Source organism: Nilaparvata lugens, chromosome 3 (assembly GCF_014356525.2).
Source record: "Nilaparvata lugens isolate BPH chromosome 3, ASM1435652v1, whole genome shotgun sequence".
NCBI lineage: Eukaryota > Metazoa > Arthropoda > Insecta > Hemiptera > Delphacidae > Nilaparvata > Nilaparvata lugens.
In genome coordinates, this window is record NC_052506.1 from 42005128 (window position 1) to 42031835 (window position 26708).

General features: G+C 37.4%; 1 protein-coding gene across 2 annotated transcripts in view; it reads left to right on the forward strand.

The window, feature by feature from the left end:
* Positions 1-26708, forward strand: part of LOC111044753 (queuine tRNA-ribosyltransferase catalytic subunit) — a 53789-nt gene that overhangs the window by 19069 nt on the left and 8012 nt on the right. For both annotated transcript variants that reach the window (XM_022329973.2, XM_039423818.1), the window contains one exon: positions 6536-6704. In XM_022329973.2, coding sequence (XP_022185665.2) covers positions 6536-6704 — 169 coding nt within the window. The remainder of the gene's footprint in view (positions 1-6535; positions 6705-26708) is intronic.

Here is a 26708-nt window from a genome sequence, read left to right on the forward strand (position 1 = left end):
TTATTGACTATACTATTATATGATTTCTTTCTTTCTTAGCTTGAAACCAAAAGCTTAGGGATGAAAATTTGAATGTAAATTAACATGTAACTTAATTTAATTTCTATCTAAATTGAGAACTTTAGTATTAACTTGTGATTCATTGATATACATATCAATAGGTTTGTCCTGTGTCATGTAATGACATCAATATCGGGGACCGAGCTCAGCTCTGGAGTACAAAAGCATAAAAAATTTATTACGAAAGAAGACATTACAATATCATTCATAGTTCATACAGAAATGTTCACAGTAAATTGAGATTAATTCCCAGAGGAATGCAAAAACTTCCCTCACAAAGGCCCGGTTGCACAAAAGCCGGTTGAATTTTAATCCTGATTAATTTCACGTGAACCAAATCAGAGAAGACCATTTTAAAAAGATGGATCTACTGGAATTTATCATGATTGAAAATAATCCGGCTTTTTTGCAACCGGTACTAAGTACCTGGTTGAATGATTACAAGAGTTCAACAGCTGAGTCATAATTTTGACACAGTCCCACAAACATGAACTCGCTCACTCACTTCCATCATCAACAGACGACGAAATAATTATTATCAGCTGTTTTTCCAAGGATGAATTAGTATATTTCGCACCTAGAGCAGAAAATGAGATTTTTCCGGCTCGAAATCAAATCGGTTTTCAAGTCCGAGGCCATAGGTTGAGGACTAGAAAAGATTGAGAGCCGGAAAAACATTTTTGCCCATGGTGCGGACGATATTTTTCGCCACACTAAAGGTATTGCTGACAAAATGAATGAAGAATACAAAATAAAGTATACTCGTTAAGTTATCTTACCTATCTCTTGATTTTAGTGGTAGAAGATTTGCAGTCAGGATTTCAGATTCTTTTAAAATTTCACTTGGAATATCACGGGAGTCGTCATCTTCAAGCATTTTTGAAAATTCGTAATGTGCTATACATAATCAACAATAAATAATTGAATAAAAATGGTTGCGAAGCGAATGCTGAATTAGTTTGATTCGAAACTCAGATGATTGCAACTTCAGATGAAGAATGTTGACACTCGCCCGATCTAGCGGATGACTTATTAACTACGGACTTCCATGTTAGCGGCTTGAAAGAGTACGTTTTCCGGTCTAAGCCGGAAAGAAACCCTTTTCTGACGTCAGACGAGAGTCGTCTGCAAACAAGGTCTTTCAGATCTACGTAGGGACTGGAAAACAGCTGCTTTCTGTGCAGTGTGGCGAAAAATGATTATCCTTTCAATGCCCTTCAGCGAGTTTTCACAGGGATGAGACCTAGTGCAATCGAATTTTTATAATATAAACCTACTATGCTCTGAATTTCGTGAGAATAATTAGAGCCGTTTTCGAGATCCGGTGAAATACAAACATAATATAAACATCCAAACATCTAAACATAAATTGCTCGTTTAATAGTATAGGATACGCGAATAAAATCAAATCCACAAAAACATCAGATTCCAAGTTTTATTTTAGTTATATCTTAAATGAAATGCGTAGTTTAAATGAGAAGACTCTCAAATATTGTTGTATGATTGATATGAAACTACCAGTTGGCGGAATTTATCTGATACCTCAATATCAATAGAATTACAAGCGATTTCTTGATAATTGACAAATTTCTGCAGCCATCTTGGTTTTTCATGATGACAACTATTTCCAAGATAGTCATTTGGATATTCTCTTTCTACACATGATGACTAAGAGATTGATACCATTTCCAAGTCTGTACTTTCAAGGATTATTAAGATACGCGGTTTTCTAATTGTCAGGTTCAGCATAGGCCTAATATGGAGGGAAAAATGTAACTTTGGCTGCAAACCATACTTTTCTCTCTTTTTCCAATGACGCTCCAGAAGTGAATAATGGACTCACAGCCCTCAACTAGATGTCATTTTAAAGCTTTGGGAATATTCTACAACACAGTCTCAGTAATAGTAGGTTATGTTCACTGTGAATACATTTACAGAGTGGAAAGTGAAATTTCGTCCCCAAAGATTGTATATTCCAAGTTTTTGAAACTAATTTAATCATAGAAAGAGTAACTAAAATGAGATTAATATATAGAGCATTATTTGTTGGGTAGTTATGAACACTTTCGTGGTAGAATCGATCCAATATCTCTCACTATAACTGAATAGAAATCCATATAAAAGAATTTATCAGTTATGACTGCCATCTTGAATTTATCAAACATGAAAAATATATTCGTTGCTTTCTCATCAATATTATGATTTGGCTTTATATCCAAAAATTGTCATTGAAAGTAGTTATTCAGAAAAAATCTCGTGAAAAATTAAATGTTTTTGAAAAAGTGCATTTTTGTAGGGTAAAATCATGTTTTAGGTGGAAATGTGTAATAACAAACTTGGTAGAATAGTTCATTGTAATTCGATTCGTGTTTACTAGAGGTCTCTATCATGGATGGTAAACATTCTATGACCGTTTTAATTAATGCTTAATCCGACATTTTGAATCGGTCATTACGCGGCCCAGTCGCGACCCCCAAATGCGCATCAAGTGGTTCGGATATCCTGAGGTACCCTAGAATCAGAATATTTGGGTCTGTTTCTATCTTCACGAAGTGCCCACGAAATCCCTTAAGTAACTGGACTGTAAACAAGATTCCCTCTATAGCTTTCAACCTGTGAAAGAGGTCAGCCCTATCACCCCATGCAATTACGATACCCTGATCAGCGCATTTCTTCAGAAGAAGAGACAACCATCCCGAGGCTTCATGTATATTGTTCTGCTCCATTGCATAGTTCAAAAACACCGATAAACAGAGTTTAGGGTACCTACTTCCAGACATCTGTAGGACCCTTAAAAGAAAACCAAAAGTTATCTTCAATACAATGTGACTGAGCCTCAACCTGCCCAATTCCAAACGTACCGCCCAACCCGGTGATGTGACATTCAACAGTAAAGCGCGTTTCAGAAAATACAACTGTGCCCTTTCCAAAATGTCAGCACAACCAAGACCCCAAACTTCAGAGCCATACAGAATCGAAAGCAGCACTACTGCATCGTAGAGCTTCATCTTAGCATCTCATGTGTCAGACTTGGCTCTTCGAAGAACCTGGATGACTGACTCCCCAGAAATTCTCGCCTTCCTAATCAAGCCTTCACAGAATTTCCGGAAGCAACCCAACGCATGAAAGTCTACTCCAAGGTACCTATATCTTCTGACTATCTCTACTACCTCACCTCGATAGTGAAAAGATAGAACCTTTTTGCGGCCCCTGGCATGGAAAGGTACAATTTTTGTTTTTACAATATTGACAGTCAGCTTCAGGGACTCACAGTAGTCGGAAAGACAATTGAGCTTGTTACGCAGGTCCACCTCACTATCTGCAAAGATGACAATATCATCAGCAAACAGTAACATCAATATGTCAGTGTGATTTTTCAATGGAATGCCATGGAAGCCTCTTCCCCTGAAGCAGGACTCAATATTTCTCAAATAGCAGAACAGAAATGGACTTAGTGAATCCCCCCGCAACGCTCCTTTTGTAACCTCTATGGGGTCTGAAATCTTATTTCCGCTTCTCACAACCAATGAAGCCCTGCCATAAAGTATATTTAACAGCCTTATCATTTTACTGCTGACTCCACACATACTAAGCTCGTCCCATAGAAGCCCATGAGGAACAGAGTCGAATGCAGATTGGAAATTGACAAATATATCGTCCAGACATCCACGCCCTCTCCTAAATCCACTTTGACACTCAGGCAGTATATGACAATGGTCAGCCCACTCTGACTGCCTTATCTCTAATGCGTGTGTGAAAAGTTTTGTGATATTATTGAGCAATGCCAATCCTCTATAGTTATTGGGGTTATCCTTATCTCCCTTCTTATACAGAAAAAAACATGACAATTTCAGACCATTCACGGGGTACCTCCTCCATATGTACTATTTTATTGAATAAATTTAGCAAATAATCTCTCCATTGCATTGGTAGAGCCTTGAAAAATTCATAATGTATTCCATTGACACCGGGTGTATTTTTTGTTATTTGATTTAGATATTACCTGATCTATTTTTTGTTATTTGATTTAGATATTACCTGATCTAACTCCCACAAAGTGAATTCTCTATCCAGAAAGGGGTGTCATCACTCAACACAAACAATTGTTCCCTTTCACCTGCATATTTACTGCCAAGAAAGTGTGACCAAGATTCCAAAGAAACACCGTTAACACCCTTGAAATATTTAACTGCTGTCCAAAACTCATAGGGATTTTTAACGTTTCTTATGTATCTTTTTTAATTTTAATTGTATCCCTGTAATACTTCTTCAAATCAATAAAAGCTTTTATAGCTGTATCCTCATATAACCTGGACCTAGCAAACCTGAATGCCCTGCGTACACCTCTTTTTAAAGCATTGCACTCAAGGTCGTACCAAGGTTTGTTTTTAAAGCCACCAGTGAATTGTTTTCTATACATGCTAGATAATTCAGCTGCCTCCCTGATAGCTTTCGTAAAATTATCAAAAATTAAATCAATTGGATTATCTGTATCATTGAGTTGAAAATTCAATCTAGGAGATAGCAACAACGCCTCTCTAAATGATTCGGCGCAGCAGTCCGCCCAAACCAGCCTGTAAGAAATAGTTTTATCGCTCTCAGGTTCAAGAATTGAAGTTTCTTAATCATCAACCAAGTCAATATCTATCTCAATCGGCAGATGATCAGACGATAAAGAAATATCTGAAACTGTAAACACACGGACAGTATAAAGGTGTGCCAAATCAATCCAAGCATAATCTATAACGCTTTTGCCGTTTTCATTGATAAAAGTATAGTTCCCTGGCTTATCTCCAAAACTTCTACCGTTTAGGACGTCAAAAAATTCATTCTCCATTAGATTTACTAGTTTCCTACCTTTGCCATCAATTTTCTTATCTAGCGAGAACCTTTCGCTATACAAACAATTAGTAGTGTTGAATAAAAATTCATCTTCAAAAGAATTTAAGTCGCCTATTCTACAATTGAAATCTCCACCCACTATAATTGGCAGTTTTTTCCCACGAAATGAAATAATATTTTCTTCGAATAATCGCTCTAGGCTATGAATACCCTCTTGCTCGAAACCTGATCGGAAATACGTGAGACCAACAATAAAACTATTTCCGTTTTTTCCGCCTTCAGAAACAATAAGCAGCTACCATCAATAAGAATGTCAAAACTGATATTATTTTTGATAAGAATCAGCAAGCCACCTACAGCTCGGCCACGCCTATTATCTCTAATAGCCACTATTTCCACTATTTTAAAACTATCAAACAAAACTAAATCATTTACCTTATTAGAATCCCATGTTTCTGATATGGCAACTATATCAAATGAGTTGATTTTTTGGCGCTGTTGGCCATCAATTGAAAGCAAATTATACAATCCGTGACAGTTCCAAAACATTATTTTCAGTCGAGAACAAGATTAACAAGTCTCTCACACTCGATGACTGGACACACCCTCCGTCTCCTATGGTGGACCAGCGCTGCCCGGAAGCACACTAGGACCAGCACTAAGTGAGTGCCGAGCTCGTTCCTTGTTTGTCGACCGCAACGTACGATGACTGTGTTGACAAGTTACTGTATTGTAATACAGTAAGCTACTTGCTGAATATAATAATTATTGTTGTTTCTTTTCAGCAAACAAGTGTTTGTAACTAACAATCAAGAGATTTGAAAAATGAATAAAGAATTCACAGTTTCAATGTTCTGGGTCATTTTTTTACTAAATTTGTAAAATGGTATTTTAGAATTTTCAATTTCAACAGAACATGATTAGTTTCAACATAAGCTACTATTAGTCCAGTCAAGGAAAGGTTATAGAGGGAAAAGTTGGGGAGACAATTTTTGACCCCGCAGCTCTGTTTAGGGTAGTAAGGAGGTAAACATATCAAAATTCCCCACCCCATATCAAAACTGGCATAAAAAAGTTTTGGGATGAATATTGTAGGAAATTATGTAAGCTTTAATTTGTTTGTTATATGACAGTTTAGTCCTTATAGTTTACATAGTTTCTGAGTATTATGTGAGAAACCAAAAAATGTTACCTTTAAACCACCCCAACCCCCTTAGCACAGGGTGTAGGGGTGGGGACTTTTGATATGTTTACCTCCTTACTACCCTAAAAAGAACTTTGGGATTAAAAATTGTCTTCCCAACTTTTTCCTCTATACCCTTTTTTGTTCATTCATTGCCTTGGACTATATTTTAGCTATACAATACACAATTACTGTACCACTAATAGATTGTTATTTTAGCATGCTAGTTGTACATATTTTAAATTATATAGTATCTTATATCATAACATTTTATTTATACAGATGTGAATAATATTATTTGGAAAAATTATTATTCAATTAATTTGTTTTGCCAATTCCTGTTATAAAAGAATTTTCTATCATGACCGATATTTTGAACAGTTCTCTAAGTATATTATTGTATTCTACTCTCATCATGCGAAAATTAAAATTGAGCTGAATATTTTTCAGTGGTGGAGAGGCAAAGAGTAGTTTTTGGCGAATTGTTAACCTATGCACGGACTATTTACCTAAAGATAAACCTAGATATTTGATGGGCGTTGGCTTTGCTTCAGATCTAGTTGTTTGTGTGGCCCTTGGAATAGACATGTTTGATTGTGTTTTCCCCACCAGGACTGCGGTAAATATAACATTTCATCATTATTGTTTCAGTACTGTATGTACATTAAACATTCATTTTTAGTTAGTTTGGTATAGAATTGTGCCTATAAACATATTCAAAGAAAACATTGAATAATAATGATGTAAAATTGTTGGATTTAACCTTTATTTTACTTGCTTTGATTGCACTTGGGAATGTGTTCGTGTTCCCATGAAATGACGCATGACTTTTTTCATTGATCGGTTTAAAATAATCATTTTCCAACTGACTTTAATAATTTCAATTAAGATTATTTTCTCTTGAACGAATTTCACGTGCAAGATTTGAATATTAATTTTTAGACGAGTGGGCGACTCATTACTTATCACATGGGAATTCTTTCTCAATATCGGAAAGGAGCACACTTTGAAGCAGCTCTTACGTCCCTGATATTATTCAATTCAAGCTACAAATATGTGAAATTAAGAATACTAAGGAATTAATTCTGAGGTGCTTCATCGTTCCACTGTAGACTTGGCTATCTCTAGCTGTCAAGTCACACTAGTAACTTTTTCAATGACTGGGTTTCATTTTGTGTCTTCCATCACTTCTAAGATATGGTGTAATGGATATCCAGGTATCAAGTTACTGTGATAAATACTCAACCAATTTTGGGATATTCATTACTTTATTCATAAAGTGAATTCTAAAAGAAAGACATTCAAATTGGTGACACAGATATACAAGAGAGATAAAGAAATCGAGATCATTTATCAACCAGACTTTGACAACCAGAGATTGGATAGTAGTATAATTTTGCCGGTCCTGGGACAACATGCACCAGACTTCCCCACCTAACCTAACCTAACCAAGGTCAAGGTCAAAGTCAAGGTCAAAACTTAAAAAAATGAATAAAATTTAATAATGAAAAATCAAAGATAAATAAAAATGAATCAGAAGGCCTCCCACCCACATTGGAGTGTATATATAGTGTTCACAACAGTGGGGGGACCATCAGTGTTTAGTTAAGTGCTATAGAAGACACATCTCCCACGTTCAGTTCTAGGACCCGGCGTTTCAGCACATTGTAGCACAGCCACACACTTCTCTTTGTGAAAAAGTATCCTAGGACACACTGCCACCATTTTGATCTTCAATAAAATAGTATAATATGTTCAATAAAAGTAGCAATGAATTGCTCAAATCCTCTTCACCCATTTAGTAATATACAAAGAAGTGATCATTCTATAGAATATACAAGGAGCTTAAATATCCAAACAGTAATGAGATATCCTCTGCTGTGTAATGGGTAGCATGTATGCTTTCAAGAGTCTCAGATATGAGTTCTAGAGTGTGATCAAATCATTGTATCACAAGGGATATATTTTCCCAGTTATATTTCCCAGAACAGCATCCAATAGTATTCAGTCAGTGTTCAGTTACTGTTCAGTCAGTGTTCAGTCACTTTTCAGTCAGTGTTCACTTACAGCTCACTAGAAGCTACAATGAGCTTGGATATAGTTGTAACCAACCCACAATGGGGGTAGAATTAAGAGATCTCTAAATTCTAAAGGGCGAGTCATGGGACTTTATTAAACAACAAACTTTAGCATTCTATTAAAATTGTAAAATTTTATTAAATGAATTAAACTAATTTAAATTTGGACAATAACAAAAATAATCTAAATCGGTTCATTGCACATTCTAAAAATTCAAGATGACTGCATGTAAGATTTTGCTAACTGCTTATCTGGATTCTAACTGTTCACGAAGGTAGCGTGGACTTTACTCATTTCTCAATTACAAATTTATGATACTAGGGACTCGGTCATTCAAGGGTTTTTAGCATGAGCTAGAAAATATAATGGCACTAACAATCGATCAATTTATAAATCCATTACTATTTAGAAATTTTCACTACACTGATTACTCCCGGATAACTTACTAATTCAAACAAACATTGACATATTCACTTCAAATAAATAATAAACTACTTCAACTTAAGTCACGGCGAAAAATAATACATATTAACAAACTTAAACAGCAAACAAATTCAACACACACGTTAATTTTGAGCCCTCGAGGCCCGAGGCTACCTCTGGATTTTTTATGTGAATTCGGCCGCGGCTTGATTGGAACTCAACTATTCCACGCAAATTATGTTCCCCTTCCACCAACGAGACAACGGTCCACGTGGAGACGAGCATAATTCCGTGGGAAAGGAAAATAATGCAAGTTTGAAATATTCCCAAATACACGTGTATTTTCCATCGCTAACGGAGATACAGTTCCGTGAGAATACCTCAACCCTGCATAAAATTGGAGTCTTCCCGAATGCAAGTTAGCAAAATCTTAATGTGAGAAAATTATTTTTTAACAGAAAAATAAATTTCTCACGATAAAAATTTACACACAAAATTCAGCTACAAGATCACTAAAGTCTCATTGTTGAAGTCCTAATTCTACACTTTTCGAATGAACCCATACTAAATTTATCTCTATGAAAACACAAACCCATAATTTATTTCAATATTATCACCATCACACTACCCCCTCCCCTAAACAAGACGATATCACTAAAATTCTGCTTTCACACTATTCACAATAATTTTCTGCACACTGGACACTTGGAAGCTTCTTCTCGACTTAGGGGTGATGAGTCTGTGGCCCCACGATGCTGGCGCAGGGCGTAAACGTCCCGGAGGGAGGCTGGTGTGCGCCCGCACACATCCTAGGAGTGTCTCTCATTCAGACAGCTGGAGGTACACCCATGTACCAGGCTGAAGTAGCACTCAGAGCAGATACGTCCACACTCTTGGGACTCGGTTGCAGTTGATTCTTTGACGACGCTCTCATCTCCTTGAGTACTCCGGCGAGAGACAGACTAGTAGTTGAGCCAGTATTATGACGCAAGTTGGGTTGAAATGGATCTTGGTCTGGTCCTCCTTAGGGCTTAAGGGTGGCTCTGGCAATGACACACCTGTGTCAACGTTTTAGGAGTCGATCTTCGGTTATTGGCCAAATTTTCATCTCCTCTGTTATCGGACTGTGTTGCTGACAGCTTCTTCTCCCAGAATCGAAAGCGATCTACGCAGTAGGTGTTGACTAAAGTTAGTATCAGGCAGCGGTTGACCTGGGCTCACATCTCCTCGACGGTTTTACTGGAACGAGCAGCGGATCTTCCTGGATACAATGGCCAGGAGTGGGTCAGGACTTCATTTACAATTGTGCCATTCAACCCTCGGCTAGACGTTCATGATGTTGAAGAAAATTTACCGGAAAATGTCGAGCTTTCCGAGGGAAGTGGAAGTCATTCACACTCACACTTGAAGGGGGTGTGCCAGTCCCAACACAAAACACAACTTAATCTAGCTCATGGGGGAATTCGACCGAGTCCTTTACCTAGCAAAAATCGACTCATTCCCAAAATAACATATTAATTCAATTCAATAACTTTTCTAATTAAATTCACTTATCAAGTAAACTGATGATAATAAACTCTCTTACAATGATAACGCATGTCCAAACCCTAACTAAATAACTTGATTCAACTAAAAATATTCTCTTCTCCAAAGAGCAAAGACAATAATTATTATGGTATTTAACTTCCAATCTACATCAGACCACAACATCAACCAGTTAGTATAATTTTGCATTTCAATCATGTTCCATTGTCTCACATTTAACTGTAGTAAATTCCAAGCTGGATCATAATAATGAATGAATTACAAAAGTTCATCTTTGTTTACTTTCGCACAAGGTCAATAAAATAGTACAGATCTATTAATACAGTTTTCACTTTCTCCTGTTCTCTCACTCTCTCTATTATCTCTATCCCATCTCATTGATCACTCTCGTTTTTCATAATAAATTTATAATCATTTTTACTGCCACAGTTTTACAGTTATTCATTTCTGCTAATGTAAATCTATTGTTCACTCAAGTCATCTCAAGTAGTAGTCCAAGGCATTCCATCACAATTTTCTCTCTCTAATCTCTTAATCCACTCTCTCACTTTACATTCATCCCAAATATTCTTTCTATCTCATTCTCCTATTGTAGGTCAGTACACTATTCAGGACTACAATTTTGAGGCCAACATAGAAATAGTTACTACCTACCTCGAAGAAAAAAAAACAAAAACACAAAGAAGAACTACACTACACTACACGGATTCCCTAATTCATAACCTGATAATACCTCACTGTATTATACCGCTGACATTCACATTATCAGCTCAAATCTCTTACCAATACTCTCATTATAAGCTTGAGTTTAGAGTCCCGCTGCGGACAAGGAAAATGGTTCATGTCTGAGGTCCATCTTTCCCATTTTGTTGAGCTGTTCACTGCCAGGCTCATGGCAGACTAAACTAAATCTACTAAATCGAACTAAATTTATCTGCACTGAACTGATCTGACTTATCAATAAAATATGATCTACTCGATCCAACCATAATTACTGAGTCATCAAAACAGTTAGTACAGATTTTCATAAAATTCATCTCTTCATCATTCACAATCTCCAATACACCTATTTCTCATCAAACTCTTTCAACAATTCTAATCTTGATCTTCTTTATTTCTCTGTTGTTAATCTGTTGGTATTGATCAACAAGTTCCTTGGACTACACTTACTCTAACACATTCTCATTTCTATAAAACACTGGAATTTCTCTTTTCTAAATTATCTAAATTTCATTCCATACTAACCGACACGTTTTATAAAATACGCTTAGCCTAATACTAGGATAGAGATGAGATTTAAAACAATGCACTTCCTTCGCATTGTTAATCTAGGCGCACTCGTAATTTGATATTCTATTACACTTCTAGCTAGACTTATAACTTTTCTCACGGTTTTCAATAATTATACCCATCTTCTCATCTTCAAAGATTGAAATCATGACATTTCTAAAACTTTTATTTCATATCAATTAAATTCTTCAAATTTCTTCTACAAAACGGCTCATACTTCCAATATAACTACATTTTCAACATAAACTTTTGTCCCATGACTCAATTAATCAACAAAGATAAAAAAAACGCCACCTCTAGTTAATACATGTAAAATTCCAACAGCTCAAAAACAAATGATTCGATAGACATTCTTGCAGTCTATACCACCGCTAAGCCACCAGTTTTGTAACCAACCCACAATGGGGGTAGAATTAAGAGATCTCTAAATTCTAAAGGGCGAGTCATGGGACTTTATTAAACAACAAACTTTAGCATTCTATTGAACTTGTAAAATTTTATTAAATGAATTAAACTAATTTAAATTTGGACAATAACAAAAATAATCTAAATCGGTTCATTGCACATTCTAAAAATTCAAGATGACTGCATGTAAGATTTTGCTAACTGCTTATCTGGATTCTAACTGTTCACGAAGGTAGCGTGGACTTTACTCATTTCTCAATTACAAATTTATGATACTAGGGACTCGGTTATTCAAGGGTTTTTAGCATGAGCTAGAAAATATAATGGCACTAACAATCGATCAATTTATAAATCCATTACTATTTAGAAATTTTCACTACACTGATTACTCCCGGATAACTTACTAATTCAAACAAACATTGACATATTCACTTCAAATAATTAATAAACTACTTCAACTTAAGTCACGGCGAAAAATAATACATATTAACAAACTTAAACAGCAAACAAATTCAACACACACGTTAATTTTGAGCCCTCGAGGCCCGAGGCTACCTCTGGATTTTTTATGTGAATTCGGCCGCGGCTTGATTGGAACTCAACTATTCCACGCAAATTATGTTCCCCTTCCACCAACGAGACAACGGTCCACGTGGAGACGAGCATAATTCCGTGGGAAAGGAAAATAATGCAAGTTTGAAATATTCCCAAATACACGTGTATTTTCCATCGCTAACGGAGATACAGTTCCGTGAGAATACCTCAACCCTGCATAAAATTGGAGTCTTCCCGAATGCAAGTTAGCAAAATCTTAATGTGAGAAAATTATTTTTTAACAGAAAAATAAATTTCTCACGATAAAAATTTACACACAAAATTCAGCTACAAGATCACTAAAGTCTCATTGTTGAAGTCCTAATTCTACACTTTTCGAATGAACCCATACTAAATTTATCTCTATGAAAACACAAACCCATAATTTATTTCAATATTATCACCATCACACTACCCCCTCCCCTAAACAAGACGATATCACTAAAATTCTGCTTTCACACTATTCACAATAATTTTCTGCACACTGGACACTTGGAAGCTTCTTCTCGACTTAGGGGTGATGAGTCTGTGGCCCCACGATGCTGGCGCAGGGCGTAAACGTCCCGGAGGGAGGCTGGTGTGCGCCCGCACACATCCTAGGAGTGTCTCTCATTCAGACAGCTGGAGGTACACCCATGTACCAGGCTGAAGTAGCACTCAGAGCAGATACGTCCACACTCTTGGGACTCGGTTGCAGTTGATTCTTTGACGACGCTCTCATCTCCTTGAGTACTCCGGCGAGAGACAGACTAGTAGTTGAGCCAGTATTATGACGCAAGTTGGGTTGAAATGGATCTTGGTCTGGTCCTCCTTAGGGCTTAAGGGTGGCTCTGGCAATGACACACCTGTGTCAACGTTTTAGGAGTCGATCTTCGGTTATTGGCCAAATTTTCATCTCCTCTGTTATCGGACTGTGTTGCTGACAGCTTCTTCTCCCAGAATCGAAAGCGATCTACGCAGTAGGTGTTGACTAAAGTTAGTATCAGGCAGCGGTTGACCTGGGCTCACATCTCCTCGACGGTTTTACTGGAACGAGCAGCGGATCTTCCTGGATACAATGGCCAGGAGTGGGTCAGGACTTCATTTACAATTGTGCCATTCAACCCTCGGCTAGACGTTCATGATGTTGAAGAAAATTTACCGGAAAATGTCGAGCTTTCCGAGGGAAGTGGAAGTCATTCACACTCACACTTGAAGGGGGTGTGCCAGTCCCAACACAAAACACAACTTAATCTAGCTCATGGGGGAATTCGACCGAGTCCTTTACCTAGCAAAAATCGACTCATTCCCAAAATAACATATTAATTCAATTCAATAACTTTTCTAATTAAATTCACTTATCAAGTAAACTGATGATAATAAACTCTCTTACAATGATAACGCATGTCCAAACCCTAACTAAATAACTTGATTCAACTAAAAATATTCTCTTCTCCAAAGAGCAAAGACAATAATTATTATGGTATTTAACTTCCAATCTACATCAGACCACAACATCAACCAGTTAGTATAATTTTGCATTTCAATCATGTTCCATTGTCTCACATTTAACTGTAGTAAATTCCAAGCTGGATCATAATAATGAATGAATTACAAAAGTTCATCTTTGTTTACTTTCGCACAAGGTCAATAAAATAGTACAGATCTATTAATACAGTTTTCACTTTCTCCTGTTCTCTCACTCTCTCTATTATCTCTATCCCATCTCATTGATCACTCTCGTTTTTCATAATAAATTTATAATCATTTTTACTGCCACAGTTTTACAGTTATTCATTTCTGCTAATGTAAATCTATTGTTCACTCAAGTCATCTCAAGTAGTAGTCCAAGGCATTCCATCACAATTTTCTCTCTCTAATCTCTTAATCCACTCTCTCACTTTACATTCATCCCAAATATTCTTTCTATCTCATTCTCCTATTGTAGGTCAGTACACTATTCAGGACTACAATTTTGAGGCCAACATAGAAATAGTTACTACCTACCTCGAAGAAAAAAAAACAAAAACACAAAGAAGAACTACACTACACTACACGGATTCCCTAATTCATAACCTGATAATACCTCACTGTATTATACCGCTGACATTCACATTATCAGCTCAAATCTCTTACCAATACTCTCATTATAAGCTTGAGTTTAGAGTCCCGCTGCGGACAAGGAAAATGGTTCATGTCTGAGGTCCATCTTTCCCATTTTGTTGAGCTGTTCACTGCCAGGCTCATGGCAGACTAAACTAAATCTACTAAATCGAACTAAATTTATCTGCACTGAACTGATCTGACTTATCAATAAAATATGATCTACTCGATCCAACCATAATTACTGAGTCATCAAAACAGTTAGTACAGATTTTCATAAAATTCATCTCTTCATCATTCACAATCTCCAATACACCTATTTCTCATCAAACTCTTTCAACAATTCTAATCTTGATCTTCTTTATTTCTCTGTTGTTAATCTGTTGGTATTGATCAACAAGTTCCTTGGACTACACTTACTCTAACACATTCTCATTTCTATAAAACACTGGAATTTCTCTTTTCTAAATTATCTAAATTTCATTCCATACTAACCGACACGTTTTATAAAATACGCTTAGCCTAATACTAGGATAGAGATGAGATTTAAAACAATGCACTTCCTTCGCATTGTTAATCTAGGCGCACTCGTAATTTGATATTCCATCACACTTCTAGCTAGACTTATAACTTTTCTCACGGTTTTCAATAATTATACCCATCTTCTCATCTTCAAAGATTGAAATCATGACATTTCTAAAAATTTTATTTCATATCAATTAAATTCTTCAAATTTCTTCTACAAAACGGCTCATACTTCCAATATAACTACATTTTCAACATAAACTTTTGTCCCATGACTCAATTAATCAACAAAGATAAAAAAACGCCACCTCTAGTTAATACATGTAAAATTCCAACAGCTCAAAAACAAATGATTCGATAGACATTCTTGCAGTCTATACCACCGCTAAGCCACCAGTTTTGTAACCAACCCACAATAGGGGTAGAATTAAGAGATCTCTAAATTCTAAAGGGCGAGTCATGGGACTTTATTAAACAACAAACTTTAGCATTCTATTGAACTTGTAAAATTTTATTAAATGAATTAAACTAATTTAAATTTGGACAATAACAAAAATAATCTAAATCGGTTCATTGCACATTCTAAAAATTCAAGATGACTGCATGTAAGATTTTGCTAACTGCTTATCTGGATTCTAACTGTTCACGAAGGTAGCGTGGACTTTACTCATTTCTCAATTACAAATTTATGATACTAGGGACTCGGTTATTCAAGGGTTTTTAGCATGAGCTAGAAAATATAATGGCACTAACAATCGATCAATTTATAAATCCATTACTATTTAGAAATTTTCACTACACTGATTACTCCCGGATAACTTACTAATTCAAACAAACATTGACATGTTCACTTCAAATAATTAATAAACTACTTCAACTTAAGTCACGGCGAAAAATAATACATATTAACAAACTTAAACAGCAAACAAATTCAACACACACGTTAATTTTGAGCCCTCGAGGCCCGAGGCTACCTCTGGATTTTTTATGTGAATTCGGCCGCGGCTTGATTGGAACTCAACTATTCCACGCAAATTATGTTCCCCTTCCACCAACGAGACAACGGTCCACGTGGAGACGAGCATAATTCCGTGGGAAAGGAAAATAATGCAAGTTTGAAATATTCCCAAATACACGTGTATTTTCCATCGCTAACGGAGATACAGTTCCGTGAGAATACCTCAACCCTGCATAAAATTGGAGTCTTCCCGAACGCAAGTTAGCAAAATCTTAATGTGAGAAAATTATTTTTTAACAGAAAAATAAATTTCTCACGATAAAAATTTACACACAAAATTCAGCTACAAGATCACTAAAGTCTCATTGTTGAAGTCCTAATTCTACACTTTTCGAATGAACCCATACTAAATTTATCTCTATGAAAACACAAACCCATAATTAATTTATTTCAATATTATCACCATCTCATAGTTAATAAAGTATACATTATAAACAACAAGTAAATAGATATCCACTGTGGTGTTGTGGTTAGCACTTCTGCTTTCCATTCTAGAGGACTCAGGTTTGAATTATTCATAAGGACCTGGGTTTGAATCTTCATTGTATATAGGGATGTAGGATGTTTGGTTAAGGAATGTAGGTAGGTAGAGTGTAGGTGTAATTGTTTGTAAACCGTTACACCACGATGGATATCTTTTGTTGAGATAACTTTTTTCAGTAGAACAACTGACTCAACAGGAAAGTTTTCATGTTTCAACTGGTCTGTATGACATCATAATGTACTTATAGCCAAGTGATGAGGAAATTTTTGAATAATAACGAAATTGTGCAAGTATATAGTATTTATTAACAAATCTCAATTATTGAAAAGAATATACAAATGAAACAGCTTCTCTCCTCTTGTATAATCATCGGTCCTATGATACCTCTCAGCTGACGACCAAACAGAGAAAAGTGATGGTGGGAATAACTTTTCCTGTTTCAACAGGTTTATGATGATGTCACCCCATCATGACTCACTTCTCAATTCCTCTTTATCATTAGTAATGTAGGAAGAAGTATCTTATTCTATATAATTCCAGTCTTCAAACATAAATCCTCTATGGTTTAGTGGTTAGCATGTCAGCTTTCCAAGTCAGAGTTTCCAGGTTCGAATCCAAAGTGGTAAAGGTAAGTATTAAAGGTCAGTATCAACAGAACCAGAGGATATATTTTTTTGTATGTAGAAGTCTGAACACTTCACTAGTGGGTAGAGAAGAGAAAACAATATTTTTATTCTTCCCATATGCATTTATTTTCCATTAAAAAACAGAATATACAAAATAAAATATTAGTAAATAAATATTAGTAATTGAAAATCCTCTTCCATATTTTATGGTTTCCTGATAGACCTCTGCTGACCTCTCCTCTCATTCTGAAATGCTGCATACTCCATCAGTTTGTACAATATCCCGAAAAGCAGCACTGTAGATAGATATTAGTAGAGGAGGGTCTCCTGAACAGCCCTCAGTAACTCTAAATCTCTTCACACGTCCATCATCTCTACAGTATGAGAATCCTGCAAAGGTTACCTTCCTATTGTTGCTGATAAGAGTTAGACTCTTGTCACCACATTCAAATTCACAACAATACTTTCGGGATGAACGATCATCAAAGATCTATTCAATCTTGACATCCTCATTTTGCCAATTATAGACTATCCAAATTTACAACAGCTACTTCACTATTCTTGAGACTGTAGATAGTATCCAAAGGTACTCATTGTCTATCGCCAAACAGAACATAACCTTTAAAGTATGACATTGTCAACAGTTAGCAATTGACTGATGTTCAAGAGACAAATGTCTCCACTTATATATAGCCTATAATGATGGTGGTGGGGGTAGAAGTAAATGATAAAACAGTAAATTAATTCAAATGTTTATTTATTGACATGAAAAGGTTACAACAAAAATATCTATCTTCGAGCATTGTCTTCATAATCCAATTATTATCCACTCAACGCTCCAAATGAGAATGAGCTGCATAATCCAGATCATAAGTATTTTATATTCTCTCTATGCTGACTGTACTAGACCAGTCAATGGTCGGTACTCTTTGATCATTTCATGAATCATTAGGCAGTAGGCTCATGTATTGGCGGGTATGTTGTTTGTAGTTTCAAACTCAATCCTCACATTGACACTTCTAGTTTTGAGTGATTCATTTTGGCGGGAGCAATTGAAAGCAAACAACATTATATTATCAGTGCTTATAGCTCCTGTCTCAAGCAGAGGATTACTTGAGCAAGCATTATTCATGATTGTAGACTCCATTGAGAGCTGTATACATGTTGTAGACATGATTATCATCACCATCAATGCTCTCATACGGGTAGTATTTGTTGTTTAAAAACACTCAAATATCCTTCTTACTACACTTGTCAAATTTTGAACTGTTAGATGCTGCTATACCTAGTCTTGCAGTCTGCAAGCCAACTACAATGTAGCGTGGCTTCTCATGCTGAGTTGTTGACTTGACTGTCCATGTATGTTTTGTAGTTTGCGGCAAGGTTGGGTACTCATACAATTCCCAATGTCGAAATGGTATACTGATTGGTGTGTCATTCTGCACAATCTGTAGCAGATGCATTCTTACATCATCAGCCACTTCTAAATATGGCATTCTCCACAAAAGCTTTGTGATTGTAACATTAGCACCGGCAACACTCACACAGTCATTGAAATTAGGGCTACATCTCAACACCAGCTCTTGTTTCACATTCAACAGAATCTGTCTATAGTCTTCGGCAAACCCCAGCAGATATTGTAGAGGTACATCCATTTTTGTACCATCTGCAGCAAAATTGGCAAACCAGTGGTTGAACTAAACTTGTAGCTGGCCGCTCCCATCTTGCTGCATTCATCTCGCTCAAATGTCATATCATTCTTCATCAGACTGGTGATACCTGGATTGCATATGCTGTCCACCTCCACACCATTGATTTTATAAGGTATCTCTGAAAACAGATTGGCTGAAAGAATCCAGACACACACGGTGTTCTAGCCACAGCAGCATTGGCAGCTCCAAGCACTGTATACTCCAGATGTAGATAGCTCTTGGATGGCAGTGTGTAAATGTCCTGTTACTGGATTGGTATCCTCAATTCAACATTGGCATTGAAGCTTGTGGAATAGGGGGCATGAGAGTGGTACTCATAGCCAATGATACTGGTGTCCAATGAAGGTCCATTCCTTGTCACATCCAAAACTCCCATTGTTAATGTTGTCTCACTTGACAGCCTCTTTCCTTTATATAGTTAATGCTCCTCAATGTTGAACTCACAGAGGTTGAATGTTGAATGACACATTTTGCATTTGTACTCCTTTTATCTATTTTTCTAGGTTCTGGACCGCCATGGGAGACATGGCCGCCTCCACATCCAATCCCTGATTCCACTTTGAGAATAATAGCACCATCTCACTTACACTGTCTCAAATGCAGAGTAATATTAATCTCCTCACCTCTATTATTTATCAGACGTCCATTCTCATCAACAACCTCCAACATAATGTTACCAATCTGCTTGATGTCCACAGGTAAATAGATTACATTCTGCACAGTTATAATCATTTTATACCCTGGATCAACATCTGGGTAAAACTTGTAGATCACGTGATACTTGACCCCATTCAAATAGGATCCACCCACAATGTTACACTTTATATGCAGTACATTAGGTCTATTGATTTGTAATGTAAAATCAACTTTAGCCTCCTTGTTGGCTTCTACAACTTGTTTATCACTAAATCCCAACAAACGTCCTATTGAATTGGCTGGACTGAAATCTAACTTGGCATTGCTCAGAACTGAACATTTCAGCCAATGAGAACTGTATGCCTCAGCTATGTAACCTAGCTCTAAGCAGAGTGGCAATAGTTTGAAAATCAAAACTGCGCTCTGGTAATGATATATGCTGGAGATCCGACCCAAATTCTGCACTCATATCTGGCATTACCTTGGATGCAATATCCTCTTTCTTCTTCTCTTCTTCTTCCACTCCAATCTTCCATTTATTACCTCTGGTTCCAACATTACATACATAACCATACCAATGATTTGCTCATATTTGAATTGTCAACGGATGTTAGCTCCTGATGTGTCAGTGTCAGATCAGTTGTTGCTGATTTCTTCACAATATAATTTGACAGTTTTGGTGCATAGTAGTGCAGTGTATTGTTGTAGCCCGCCTCAACATTTGGTATTGAATTACAGCTGGTGAAGCTGATGAGACCAACTTCCCATTCACCATTGCTTGTATCAAGAGGTGGGTAAAAGTCACTTTTCAATACAGATGTATTACCTCCAAAGCAGAGCACCATGGTCTTGACTGCTCAGAGTACTATTACACAATGATTTGCAATATGTTCTTACTCAGTATATATAGATGGGAAGACAATGGGAAATGATAATACATGTTTTTTGTAGATTATAATCATTTATTTTCATCAATCAAAAATTTTAGACACAAATGTCCACAAATATGCGACTAGAGATCTTCCTGCTTTTGTTCATAGTTATATTTGATCCTTGCCGCCAGTGCTGACCCTCAATGCATGTAGTCGATAAACTCCTGTGGCAGTCTCAAGTTGCCGAATCCATCAAAGTAGTGGACAACATCATCCTTCTTCGCATAGCACACCCAAAGTGGCGCCAGTACTGCTGTCAAGATTGATGATACCTCATTCTCATCTCAATGGTCCTGCTGCCGGTAGAGCATCCTCCATGAACACACCTCGGAATTGTTTCAGCTTTAGATGACACACATACTTGTAGAGGTCTGCGTCAGTGAGTGCTTGGTCAGGCAGAGCAATCATCGTCTTCTGCATTGACAACGGTGGCGTGCTCCGTTTCCCATCCTCTGTTGACATCTCAGATAAAGACCTTTACCTTTCTTGGATGAAGTCTGCTGACATCTCGGATAAAGTCCTTGACCTTTCTTGGACGAAGTGTGCTGACATTTCCTGGAATTCTTCTTACAACTTTGTGCTCCTCCACCAAACTTTGCCTTGGCCTTCATGATGTTGGTGACTGCTAGTGCTGCTGCCCTCTCCGCCAATCCCGAGTCCGAAGATGTTGCTACACTCCAAGCTTGCTCTGACAAGATGTTGTCAGCTACTGCTCTGCTTGCCGTATCTTGCCATATCCACTCTTGGAATAGGCAATATTGTGCTCCTTGCAAGCTTGATCGAGTTTGTTGATTCCTGGATCACCTCTTGCTAATCGCTTTGTAAGTTTTGTTCCTGGCCTACAGTACTGATAGCCGGGGATATGCAGTTCAACTGGTAGAACATTGATTGCCTTATTAAATATCGCACTGGTTATGTTCTTGATAGCTGACAAAACTCCTCTTCCTTGATACCTCCTTCTTTCTCTGCGGATCGCCATCTAATGCTGCTCAGGCGGGTTGTCAATTGGTTTTATACCTTCAGGTGACTCTGATGAAGCAAGACCTAAGAGCCTGATCATCTCAGTTTTCAATCTAGTGTGATCCCAGCCTCCTGCTCTCTTCAACATGTTTTGTAAATCAGGTATACTGAATATAGCATCAATATATTTCTCAACAACTTCAATGATAAGCTCTTGGAATCTTTTTTCCAAATATCGCTTGTTCACCCCATTCAAGTCTTCAATTGGATCTTGCATATCTGTCAATATAGAGCTGTTTAGACTTGTAAATGATTGGCTGTTATCAAGACTTTTGAACTTTGGCAGCCATGACCAAATAAGATCTTTGCATGTGATCATATTTATAGTGGCACTATCATTTCAAGGATTAGCCAAATTAATCACTCACCTGTGGTGAGCATTGATATTACCCAAAGTATCCATAATTCTTCCACCTATAGGAGCCATTGTATATGGAAGGTAGTGTGTGGTAGAAACACTCTCAACTGTATGTCAAGTTGCAGTAACAGCCTTCCTCTTATATTGCAATTAGTGTGCAGGCTTGCCAACTATGTAACCACCTTCCACAAACTCTTCTAGAATGGAATTGATTCCATTCTCATGTCCAGTGTTGTCAACTGCTCTAGATTGGTCCAACAGTATCAACCTGTCTACAAGTTCATTAGGATCATTGTAGTTGATGTATTCAATTTTAGTAGCATTGTCTGCAACCATATTAAATGGTGTCACCAGTCCTCTCCCACTATGCTTGTCATCCCTTATCAGTGGGTAAATTGTCTTCTTGTACTTGGCATCATTGGAGTTTATAATACATCCAACTGGGTCATAGTTTTTTCTATACAAATTGGTCACATACAGAATGCGTTTGTATGCATTTGAGTCAGGTGACATCACAAGTTGATTGTTAGGCTTCTTTTTAAGAATCAGCTCACATAGTCCGGGTGTTGCATCAAAAATCATTTTATGTTCTTCATCTGCAGGGTCAGTCAGTTCAATCTTTGAGCCATCACTTCCAAACGTTAGATGCCTACTATCCAAATAGTACTTGTTTCTAACTATTCTTGGTCCAAATGTAGTATCTGCACTACTATCATTCAACATTGCTCTATAAACATATGGACCCACTTTGGTTCCACTCAATCCACTTTGAGTATAAATGTTGTACACTTCCTTAGGACTGCTGTTATTCAACACTTCCTCAATATCCTCCTCCTCCTCCTCCTCATCATCACTCCGAGTCCTACCCTTGGACAATAATTTTCTTGCAACTGCTCAAGTACTTGGAGCCAGAGTGGAGCCTGCTGCTTCTCCAAATGATTCATAGGTTGGTGACCCCTCCTCCTCCTGCTCCTCTACAACATCTAGTTGTGGTTGTAATGGACATCGAACACGCCTGGGTTGGATTGGAGTTCTTGGCGGTGTAGGCAGTATATAAGCCAATGCTGTTTGGCTAATGGTTGAGCCAGTGGCTGTTGCTGAGCTGGAGGTGCTTGTTGCTGAGCTGGAGGTGGTTGCTGCTGGGCTGCAGGAATCTGAAGAGTCTCGATAATTTTTTTCCAGTGGTTCAGTTAATGGTTTGAAATGTTTTGCATGTTGCTCCTCTGTCAATTCTCCTCCAAGTGTAAGCTCCTTATGCTTTCTCTTGATGTCACGTCTTAGCTTTGCAATCTCCTGGATGGTAGAAGCTACCTCCTCCAATGTCTTCTGATGAGGTCGAACCATCCTGCTTGCCTCACAATAACAGACTGTTCTTCTACTAGGTTTACACCTCAACTAAATAGGTGTCAATACCATTTCTGTAGTGCCCAGCATTCTCTCCTGATGAGCGGTCTATGACAATGAATGCATGTGCAGCTGATGACCAAACCTTGTTTGTCCTTGAACTGATCAAAGGTCATATCAGCTCTGACATGGTCTCTATGCTTGGTCATGGTCATGGTGCTTCAAGTTCAGCTCATCCTGTTCAAACATGATTAGAAAAATTGCATTGTCACAAATCAGCTGTTTTGGAATGCAGCTATAGGTCTGTGCCAGATAAAAAACATCGACATCACTGGGTCTGCCTGCACTAAAGTATTTCCTGATGGCATCCTGTTGCTCACAAATTACATCATTGAAGATAATTATTGAATTGGCAGGCAGTTCATGTGGTTCAGGTATTTCCTCACTTGTATCACACTCTACATATTCCATCTCATCCTTGCATGATGGTTTTAAGTAACTTGTACTTGGACTGAAATGTAGTCTTTGAAAAAAGATGTATATTTGAAAAATGTATTCCATTTGGATCAAAAAGCATATTGAACAACAGATTTGTCTTACCACAGCCTTAAGGTCCATATATAATGCATCTTATATGGTTGGGGAACAAAGGACCATGCCGCTTCTTCTTATTGTCCATTTCCAGACCACAATCATTTACCACACGATCAAAATCGATAACTTTGAACAAATTTTGCCATTGTACAACCTCTCTCATCCTAGATCAAGTCACTTGTCCCCTCTTTTCCTCAAAACCTTTTCAATCTCAAAGACACTTGGCACTGTTGTCTTTACAATTTCTTCAGTGTAAACCCTCCTTGAATAGGCTTACCTCTATAATCTTCCAATTCACATTTTATAGGTACTGTAGGACATACATGTGTTACTGTGAACAGCTCATTCGTCCAATTGGCTAGATATCCCTTGTCAAAAGTCTTTTCCTACTTGCTTATCACCTTGTCACCAGACACAATATCCTGATGAGGACCTGGATAGAACCCACCTCTACACTTTCTTCTTCTGCAACTCTTCTTGATAGGCTTGATGATGTTCACCGAGTTGGTCAAGTAGCACTTTCTCATGCTTCTTCTGCACATCTACTGGTCGCATACCTATTGTTCATATTCCTATGAACAACTATATTGTTCATATATTGTTCATATACCTATTGTTCATATATGTTCATATGTTCGCATACCTATTTTATACTCTTTGAGAAGTGAGGTTAGAATGTCTATCCAACAATAGGTTCCTCACTCAGTGAACTTGATCCACATTAACTGTTCAAGCGTTCTGTTGAAACGTTCCACTATAGATGCCTTCTTATCTGATCTAGTCAAGTAATGATTCATATTATACTGTTGCACAAGTTGTTGAAATTTTGCATTGAACCACTCTTTCCCATCATCAGTCTGCAGATTTTTCATTGGATGTTTTTCAAATATAGGACGCATAGCCCCAACAATGTCATTGGCTTACTTATTCCTAATTAGGATAGCAAATGCAAGCTTACTGAGACAATTTATAATTGTGATAATGTACTTTGTTCTGTCAAGCATACAGTATCATCTCAACAAGGTCAGCCTGATAGAGATCATCAAGACCTTTGACTGTAACCTTTCTTGTTGGAAAATTCCAACAAGCTTGCTTGTGCAGCTATCACTGCCTTATCCATACTGGAGATTTGAACTTGTTAATTAGCATTTATATAGGCAACAAGTTTATTAGACCATGATGTCGGCATCTTGAAAGTCAATGATGACCCCAAGTTCATCATAACAGCATGTTGACCAGTTAATTGGACCATGATGTTGGCAGTTACAACCTTCAGCATCTTGAAAGTCATGATTAACCAACTTCCTGCCTAAAGATAAGTTTATCAGAGTAGGATGCTTCCTATTGTATTGAATCTTTCTTATAACAGTATAGGATGTAATATGAAGCTAGCTTCATCTCACACCTTGTGTTTACTCTAGAAGTTGAAGGTTGAATGGAATAAAATGTACAACAATTGTGGTATTACTTGACGTTTATTTATACTGTATGCATGAAAATATATATATAGTGCACAAAGATAATATCAGTCCAATATATCAAGAACTATCCAGTAATACAAATCTCCTAGTCGATTGCTTATTTCACAAAATCCTCTGCTGAACATGAATTTCAAGATGACTTCTCCCTCACATAGATTGGTGCAGCTTGACACTTCAGTGTCGTGGAAGATGTATGTCAATGTCTCCAAGAAGTTTTGAGCCATTCCAAACGGTTCAGGCAGGTCCTTATGCCCAAAGTTCAGGAATGGTTGTATGATCCATTGGTTGCTGGTTACTAGTAGACAGTCTCTGCACTCACACATGTCTACTTGCTCCACTGCAGGCTGATGTTGGTACTGCGCTGGCACAGTGGCAGGAGTTATAGTAGCAGCAGTACTAGTTGGAGTAGTACTATCTGAGGTTGTAGTACTAGAGGGAGTTGTTGTGCTAGCAGGAGTTGTAGTACTAGCTTGAGTAGTTGTGGTGCTAGCAGCAAGAGTTGTTGTAGCAGTTGCAGTACTCACTGGAGTAGTATTAACAGCGGTTGCTCGTTCTTCACAGCAGGTGCACAGACCTCGACTGACCTTGCAATGATTGCTTCCAACAAGTCTAGCAATGTGAATGTTGGGTGGAGACAGGTGTGCAGATCATTTGCTCAGTGGACTTGTTTGCAGAGAGCCCCCTCCACAGCTTGTTCCCTGGCCATATTCATGAACTAGTCTCTGACATTGATGTACATTTGATCAATTGCCAACTGATTACCACATAGAGCAGGAGTCCTGGATGTTAGCAGGCACTGTTGCTTATGATGGATGTTTGATGTATCCAGACTGTGTTCCCTTGATGTCAGAAATTCCTCAGTCCTGTACTTTGGATCCAATGCACTGACACTGAGTGCTAGCACAAGGTAGAGCACTGCTTGGTAGAGGCTTGTAAGCACCATGATTGTCTAATGATGACTGATAGCCACTGCCTTATTGTTTTACTTCCTTTTAGATGACTCATCTTTCTCGGTATTCCCCTCCACTTTTTCCTGTTCACGCCATTTAGGGCAGAAGTCCATGTGAGGTTTTCTGCTGACACAGTCTAGAATAATTCTGCAGAACGCATATTGCACAAATCTATGTATGTAGCATTGACTCTCATGAGTTCAATAGCATTGACATCATGTTATAACAATTATTAATTTTCAACAGTATCCTAAAGTACATTCTGTATGAGATTGTTTTATCTATATAATTTTCAGTTCTCTAATGATGGCTGTTACTCATTATCACTCTGGCATAGCTTTTTTGCAGATGGTTCATCAAGTTCTTCATCATCATCGTCATCATTGCTTCTTTTACAAGAGAGAGTATGATGTCCAAATGCCAAAGTATGAACTCCATCATCCAATATATGTCTCTTTTCATCAGCATTGCTTAGTGCTTTTTTCTTCTGAACTAGTGTCATGATTTGATGTTTCCTGGTACCAA